The sequence below is a fragment of the Cyanistes caeruleus genome, chromosome 1, assembly GCF_971803275.1.
Source record: "Cyanistes caeruleus chromosome 1, bCyaCae1.hap1.1, whole genome shotgun sequence".
NCBI lineage: Eukaryota > Metazoa > Chordata > Aves > Passeriformes > Paridae > Cyanistes > Cyanistes caeruleus.
The window spans coordinates 46,054,946-46,064,007 of NC_141701.1; the positions used below are offsets into that span (position 1 = coordinate 46,054,946).

At 38.2% G+C, this 9,062-nt stretch overlaps 1 protein-coding gene across 3 annotated transcripts in view; it reads left to right on the top strand.

Moving 5' to 3' along the window:
- Positions 1-3,131, top strand: part of SS18 (SS18 subunit of BAF chromatin remodeling complex) — a 43,665-nt gene extending 40,534 nt beyond the window's left edge. For all 3 annotated transcript variants that reach the window (XM_086889841.1, XM_086889851.1, XM_086889861.1), the window contains one exon: positions 1,046-3,131. In XM_086889841.1, the coding sequence (XP_086745967.1) occupies positions 1,046-1,072 (27 nt within the window). In that variant the 3' untranslated portion in view covers positions 1,073-3,131. The remainder of the gene's footprint in view (positions 1-1,045) is intronic.
- Positions 3,132-9,062: the final 5,931 nt, after the last annotated feature.

Sequence of the window (9,062 nt, forward strand, 5' to 3'; positions counted from 1 at the left end):
GAGAAGACTTTGCTTGTGGCCAGTATAGGATCAAGGAACTTAATCACAATTTACTGAGTTTTTTCCAGCTTTCCTTATATTAGAAGTGGATAAGCCTCTCTGTTGATAGGCTGTGCTCCTTCAGTTTGTGCAATCTTAAGTTCCACTGGGAAACTTAATTATAGAAGACCTCTCTTTCATACTGGCCATTCCCATAGGAGTTGTGCTGCTTAAATTCTCATCTGGCAGCTGTTGTGAAACACTTCTTCATGACTGACTGTTATATTATAATGGAACATAACTGACATTGCAACATAAAACTAAAATGTAAAATACTGCCTTGTTGTGGTAGTACTTTACATGGAATGGAATGGTGGCAGGATCAGTTTGGAGCGTGTTCACTTCCTAACACAGTACGTCTTTCTGCAATCCTTGAACCCTGTGGTGAAGGATCATGGTAAGCTTATAGCATTGATGCTTTCACCTCTGTCCACCTCTGCAGTACATGACATTCTGTCTAAAGAAATAGAGAATATCAGTAAGGGTGGTAATTCTGTGTATCAGATCTATGGATTAATTGCCTCCCGCAGGATATGTGGACCAGTTCTTCGTGTTCCCCAGGATGTGCCTTGGTTTTGAAATACATGTACCATTTTTCTCTAATGAAAAATAATACCAATAATTTTAGGTACCTCTGTGTCATGGTTAGTTCCTAAATTACTTTGAATTTAAGTGACCTTGACTATTTGAAATAATTTCCAAAGTTTAGGTGGAAATTAATCCATATTTTTTGTTTTTCGATAATGCTCTGCTAATTTCACAGCAGCCTCTTGAATGTAAAGGTATAGTCTTTTTATCAAATCAGGTTCCTGGCCTTAAATTTATGTCTTTACTTCTACATTAAAGCACAAAGTAATTTTAGTGAGATGAAACTACACTAGTTACTCATTGTTTACTTTTGTTTCTTTTTATTCTCACAGTTTATTTGGATGGTCTTCCAATTACAGCTTTAAATTCAGGAAAATATACCTTGTGGTCTAATTATGTATTTTGCTCTTTTTTTTAGGGTCAATATGGAAATTATCAACAGTGAAAAAGTACTCACATTCCGGTAGGCAAAATCTATTAGCAGCCATATTGTCTCCTCAGCACTGTGGACATCTTCCCAAGATGAGAACTTCCCATTCCATCTAGATTTTGGAAAAATCTCGTGGCTGTTTTATGGTACACAGTCGTTATGGGTTAATTGTTAAAGACTGTAGATTCTCAGAAACTAGTTTCACAACTCTACTCTAGATGGCAATATTGGACAGAAAATCTGTGATATAACAATTTGCAGTGAGTTGAGAGCTGTATGTCAAATATACTGTTACAGACTGAGAGGTGCGAACAGCTTTGTATGTTTATGAAGGTTATGGGAATTTAATATTTTTTCCACAGATTTTTTTTGTAGGGGGAAAGGGGAAATGCACACTTTTTACAGCAGCAATATTTTGTATATTATGTTTTTCATGTGTTGAATATGCAAGACAGTACACTACTGGCTGGGCAGGATAACAAATCTACTGTTAAAAATGGGTAGGGGCATGGTAAATGCTTGATTGTATTAGTCTTGAAATTGTGTACAATAAAGATAACAGTGAAAAGATGGAGAGCATTCTATGTCACTGATGGGTTCACGTACAAAGATTGAGAATCCCAGTTATCTAAATGGGAACATAATTAAGGACAGTGTAATATAGTCTTGTGCAAAGATGAATTTTTTAAGCTTTTCAATTTTTCTGAGTGAAACGGTTTTGTAAAAATTGTTTTTAACATAGTTTGACAATTTTCTGCAACATTTTTTGGGTAACAAGATAAACATTTGGGTTTTATTTCTCAAGGGTTTTGTCAGAGCTTTGCATAAGCAAGCTGTAATCCTTCTTAATAATTGCAATAACAAAGAAAATGACAAGTGTTAATTTTACTTGGCTTGAATATGCAAAGAACTTGAAAAAGAATATGGAGAACAGGACTGTATTGTATAAGTGTATTTTAACCTTTAGTTGAATAATTTGTATGTATCAATATAGCCTAGAGGACTTTGTAAAACCTATCTAAACTTTTGTTGTGGTTTAGGAACAGTATTCCCCAGTTTTAGTGTTCCCACTGACACGCTCCAAACCATGCGCTGCCGCTCGTTTGCTCCCCACTCTCCCTCCCCCTCCCTTGTGGCAGGCTGGAGAGGAGAATTGGAGGCACAAAAGGTAAAGATCACGGCTTGGGAGAACAATTTACTGGAAACAGCAAAGAAATAAGGAAGCAAAAGTAACAGCAACAATACCAGTGCCAGAGGGGGCAAGAAGGAGGTGAAGGCTTCACAGCGGTTGATTGCTCACCACCAGAGCCCGTTCCACCCCACACTACCCAGCCTGGAAGGGTCCCCAGAAAATGAGGTGTCCCCTCCTGGCTGCTGCAAAAGTTAACCCCGTCCTGGCCGGAACCAGGACAGCTTTCCTAACTGGGAGTTAAAAACTTTAGAAGAAGGGGCATTTTTGTTTGCCCATTTTTCTTATTGGTTAACATGAGACCAAGGGGATGTTTTATAACATCAAGTATAAAACCTTGAGGCAAATGCCAAATTTTGTTTTAAACTGCATTAATACTTACAGTGTTGCATGTGAGAGAGAGGCAGCACCTTGATCAATAATAATAGTACACAAAAAAATTGGTTTTGAAATTGCCCTTCAACTATGTATCAGATAAATAAATGGATATTCTGTTCTGCAGAAATATACGCATTCAAGAATCCCTGGCAACTTTTATAAATTATAAAACTTAAGATTAACCCAAGAGTAAAATAATATTTTGTTTTTTTCAGTTTGCAATCAATGTTCAGGGGGAAAAAAAAACAAAAACCTGGTGTTCCTAGTGTGACATTATATCTGGAAAACAAGATTTTCAATTTGTGCATCCTTTTTAAAGGGAAAACAGTTTTGTTGAAGTCGATAGAAAATACACATCAAGGTTTGAACAGATATGGCAGGAGGAACATTATTATGAATTAAAAGCTTGTAGGTTCTGTGCCAATTTTCCACCACTGTGTACTTCATTGCTATTTAAAACTGTACTCCATCAATTCTAACGGAAGAATAAATTATTTGTGATTTTAATTTTCTCATTTGTTTCTTTAAATTAGATCCCTATCACTCTGATGTCTCATCTGGAGACTCTGCTGTGGGTTTTGATTTTAAAGACGTTTGGCCAGAATAACCAAACCTTATTTGCAGTCTAGGACTTTATCAAAATTCTCTTGCCATAGCCAAGTTAATTAGAATTAACTGTTCAGTAATCAGCGTGTTGTGTAGGTTGTTTGTTAAGAAATTCTTCCTCTGAAAATGAAGGTCCAGGAGGCTATAATCAAGATGACTGAATTAGATAAATGAGTTGACGAGGCAAAAATGTGTTGAACCCAACCTGGTGTAGATATGTTATCTCATTTGAAATAGGCTCAACTGACATTAAGAAATAATTTGTCTTGCCAACCCATCTTCTGTTGTCTTACTCTCCTTTTTAATGGAAACTAAAATTGCAGTTTTAATAAGCAGAATTTCCTCCAGGGTTTCCCTCCTAGAGACTACTGCATTTGCAAGGTTTAATTGTTTTATAACAGTCCTGTTTCGTAAAACTTTTTAATTGGTGGTGACAAAAATTACCTTATTCCTCTGATACTATGCCAAAAGAACAACTTGAGAGGAGATAGCTCCACGCAGAAATATTCCTACTAAAACTATATATTAAAAAGGAACTTGTGTTCCCTAAACAAAAGAAGCAGGAGTGCATGACAGGACCAGGATGAAATGGCAAGATACAAGGTGCATTTTACTGTCTTCCTTATTAAATAAAATCCAGCCAACAGGAAACCAGTAAAAAAGGTGTTGCAAGTGGCATTTTACATTCAGAATATAGAAAATAATAGGGGGACTGACACAGCAAATCAAATATATGAGCAAAAATGATAAAAATGTTGAAAGAGTAAAGAGAAGGGGTTAATGCATTCAGTGACTTTTAGTTATCATAGGGTTATGATTTTTGCCATTGTATTTTTCTCTCTTAAGGCTGTTTTATTTCCTTTTCTGCTCTGTGAATGACTCGCAGAAGGGAGAAGCTGGCTCCCTGTTTCAATTGAAATTAACTTCACAATGTTGGCCATAAGGAAGCAAATGTGCTGCTTTATAGGCAGGGTAAATGTATCATTTTGCAAAAGACACACTTCCATTTTCAGACCTAAATTACTCTAAAATGTGTAAAGTAATAGATTTTTTTTTTTAGAAAATGTACCCGATTAAAGAGGGGCAAGGACTTCAGTGCAAAAATATTGTTGTATTTCTACTGTTTTCACCACAGAGGATGCTGAAAGACTACAATGTGATAAAAAAATAGCAGATTATAGAATAAAAAAAAAACCACTTAAATTTACAAAATTAAGAGAAGCTGTTACTTCAGCAAGTCTAAGTGAAGTTCTGCCAGAAGCCCTGAAGAAGTTCAAAAAGAAAGTAGCAGGCTTTCCCTACATGAACAATTGGTGTATCATAACAGAAGCATAAGAGTGAAATGAAGCCAAACAAACCTTCTGACATGAATAGATACCTGGATAAAGTAGTAAGTTAAACAAAACAAATGACATCCTAAGCTAAATTACATGTTCATTAAAAAAAGAAAAAAGACAAAGCTGACCCTCAGTCTGTTATAGTAACAACCCATAGCACAGTCTGATGGAATTGATCTTTAAGTACACAAAGCATGAAGTTCTCTGAGAAGCTGTTATCATAAAAATAAAGCATGGAGTAAGGTTGACTGAAGCACTAGGAATGGGAGAAGACAGTAAAGGGAGAATAGGATAAATGCTAAATATTGTAAGTGAAGGAGATTGGTAATAAGTTTTGCTGGCACTCTATTGATCACTGATTAACACTTAAATTGGAGAAAAGAGTATTTTGATAGCAACATGAGGTGGAAGTGGTGAGATTATGCAGGACTTAAAACTGGAAATGCAATGTAACATACATAGCATAACTAGAAATTACTGATGTTTACAAATACAGTACTGAGTGAGATAATTCCTTTTTACTCATGCCCAGCTATTCACTTGTCAGGAATAGTCCAGCAGCTAACACAGGAAAAGTTCTGTTCAATGGGTGTCAGGAGTCAGAGTGCTACCAAAATACTCAAAAAGCTGTGCTATGGAATGCTTAACAAAATACCATTTTTTCAGTTCAGAATTACTGTGTTCAACCTTGTCTCTCCCACATCAAAAAGATAGCTCATGTAAAAGGTGAGTAACAAATGGCCAAGGACAAATACAGCATGTTTGGGATTATTTCAAATGTCAGTATGTAAACCAGCAGTAAATAACAGATAGTTTAATTTTTGTAAGGGTACAGACAACATGACCAAAATGAAAAACAACACTTTTGAAATTGATAAAATGCTTCTTATGGCACGCAGAACTGCAGACTCAATCCCGTGGGTTTAGTAGGATTAAAAAATGAATTGGATAGATGTACAATAATGTAAAATTGGTTAGGTTGGAAAAGATCTTTAAGACCAGCAAGTGCAAACATTAGGCAAGCACAGCCAAGTCTACCGGTAGCCCATGTCCCCAGGTGCCATGTCTATTAAATACCTCCAGGGATGCCAACTCCACCGCTTCACTGGGCAGCCTGTTCCAATGTTTGATAACCCTTTTGGAAAAGAAACTTTTTCCAAATATCCGGTGTAAACCTCCCCATGTGCAATTTGGTAAGTTGGTGAGGGGAGAATAGGACTCTTGTCCTATCTCCTGTTATTTGGGAGAAAAGCCTTACCCTCACTTTGGTGCAACCTCATTTCACGTGAACAATTAAATTAGGGCAGATGAAAAGGTTAATTTGAAAGAATGTTAAAACCTCATGCTTTGCAGCTTTATGCAATTAGCAGCATTCTAGAGTGTAGAATATATTTTTTCTGTTGTTGCCTTGACAGTAAATGTTTGGAGTATATTTTGATTTTTTTTAAATAAGTGTCACATTTAGAATGTCATTCTGCAAAACTTGGAAGTGGGCATCACTAGCAGAAGACTGTTGTTGTATATTCCAGAAGCAAACTGAGGCTGAACTGGGTAGCAGTGTTCTGTTCAGAAGGCTATTTTTTTGCCATGGTGAAATACATCTCCAAAATAATGTGAATAGCAAAATACTTACACTTCAGTCTTGCAAGATGCTGGCTGGATACTTTCACTCAACTCTCTTAAGCTTCCCATGACATAATTTTTCAGGAACAATTCTGACTAATCCAGCATAATGTCTGTTTTCCCCTGCTTGAGATCTAACAATTTTACAAGAGATTTTTCTGTTTTCTATGGATAAAGTTCTCTAATTTTCTCTTAACTATTCACCTGTTGGTCTTAGGAAATGAAGGTAGTTCAGTATGTCAGTGGCTTCACATATGATAGGTACACCTCAGGTTTTTGGTGGGAAGAGCTGTGGGGCTGGAAAGAAAGCTGCTGAAATAGTCTGTGAACTCTTCAGAGCACTGCGTTATTTTCACTTGCCTTGGCACTTTTTAAACAAATGGTGTGGGTGAATTGCCATATAAATGCTTTTGCATTCTGGTTTATAATTTTCATTTAATCTCAAAGTTAATTTTACACAGCATAAATTCTAATCACCTACTGCAGTTGGTGTTGCCAGAAGTGCGCTGGCATCTTGACACAGGTTCATTACAAATACTTTTACAGAAAAATGCCATTTGTGAGGGCAGGCTTGATAGAAACACACATTTTGTTTTTATAAAATTAAGTTCTACCAATTGTACTTCTTGATGCTTTTAGCAAATTTCAAGTCAACCACTTTTGGTCTCCCGTATTTAGCTGCCACATTGACATTTTTCCACGTGTGGCTTTTCTCAGCCCAGAGCTTTAGACTTTCTTTCCACAGGGCTACAATGTAAACAAGCTCCACAGTTCTTAGAGTTTCTTTCTAAATGCGAATTATGGCCTTACTTGTTAAGTTAGGTTTTGGGCAATTTGATGCAGTGTCAGTCTCAAAGGTTAATGATCAGAATCTCTCTCTCTCATTCACTCTCTCTCTTTTTTTTTTTTTTTTTTTTTTTTTTTTGTTTTTTTTTTTTTGTTTTTGTTTTAAACCCAGCAAGGATGCAGATTATTTAAGAGCTAGTTAGCTCTTCATAGAGCCCCTAGATAAGTGTATCTATCTGCTCACACAACTGTTTCCAGCTTGGCAAAAACGTTTGTCTTCTATCATGGAATGCCTTCTTTAGAAGCTTACTGGTGCATTAAAAGGCTTCTGCCTATAAAGACCAGAGTTTCTGATTTCATAAGCACAGAGATCCTGCCCATCTGAGTATGACAAAGTATTTGCTGGAGTGACACTGGCTTAGGATTTATTGCCTGCTTCAGTGTCCACGTAGGCTCGGGAAAGGTACGCATGTGGCAAACCTGAAGCAGCATGAAGGTTTCTGTTGTATTCCCCAGAATTTTTGGTCGATGGCAAGAGGTTGATTTTAGGACCACAATAGATGCATGGTGATTACAAGGATATCTGTTGCAGCTACAAGCACCCTGTGTGCGTGCTGACCTGTCTAATGGAGCCTGTGTTCATTGGTGTTCAGCTGTTGCTGTGGTCCTGCTGTAAAGACAGCACTGACACACTCTTGCCTCAGAAGCTTAGTTCTAAGTTGCCTGTGTTATTTGCCCATCAGTTTCACATTGCTTCATGTTTTCTGGCTCTCTGGCTGCAAAAAAAGGGAGGCAGAAAAGCGGGAGTCTTATGTGAGACTCACTCTGCTGACAAGGAGCTTGAGACTAATTGATTTGACTGCTTCAGTAGTTCTTTTGACTGTTTAGAAATGTTTAAAATGTGGCAGACCTGAGATCTGTGGGCCAAGCATGATAGAGGTGACTGCCTGTCCAGGATTTCTTGATACTATGCCCCATTTTTACCGCATAAGTGACCACTGACAGCAGCTGGTCACTTGGCACTTGGCTGCACATCCTGCTTGTATCAGCTCTTTGGGAAGAGTGAGCTCGTGGGTCAAAGCCCCTTTTGGGCTGCCTGCTTTTCATTGAGAGTTGTTGCAAGAGGATGCTGCAGTGTGCTGTGGTGCTGGTGAGTGTGTGGTTGTGTCTTTGCAAAAGGTTGATCCAATCACCAGTAGCTCGTAGGCTACCCCATGCTGTGGCATCAGTAGTGCAGTTTGTATATATAGATGAATATTAAGAAGCTCTCTCCTTTGTTGCTGCTTCTCATAGTGGGACCATGTTAGCCATCTGTTGTTGTAAGCCATGACAGCTTACCTTTTGACCATGCTCATCTAGAAGGGTAACAGGCAGGACTCTCCTGGACACCTGACAAAAATGCAAAGGCAGAATTGCTGCTGGAGATACTGGGAGGTATCTGTGACATGGTGTGTGTCTTGAGACCTTTCTCCATTGTTGTGAGTAGGCTCTGAGCCCAAGAGATAGCTATGAATTAGTGAACTTATGTTTGGAAACAGGGCCTTTGGGTGAAGATCTCTATGGAGAACTGCTCCCCGAGTTTCTAAAAGATCACAGCATCTTCCAAGCACCAGTGCATGTGAGGGACTGGGTGCCCAAGAGGTTTGATTCTGTTGCTCACTGACTGATGACTTAGGAATGGGAAAGTCTGCTGCAAGGAAGATGGACAAATAAAATCTACCTTGGCAAATTTTTCCTGGCAGAATCTGTAAGGTTGTGTGTAACCTAGCCCAGCACTAAGTCCTCAATTTCTAGTGCTGTGAGCAACCATGACTCCATCAACAAGAAGAGTTTGCTACTCCTTTTATTTGAGGATTCCTAGATTTTCACAGATGTACTGACTGACCTCACTGGCCCAAACTGGGACACCCTCCTTTCCATCATCTTCTGCACAAGTAGATCTTGACAGCAGGAGGGACCCAGTGCTCCTGTTTCCTGCAGATAAATAAATATCCAAGGAGAGTGGCTCCCCAAGTGCACTCTGGGCCAAGTTGTGCCACAGTTGTGGTATAGGGTCATGAAAATATTCCATTTATCCACAATACTG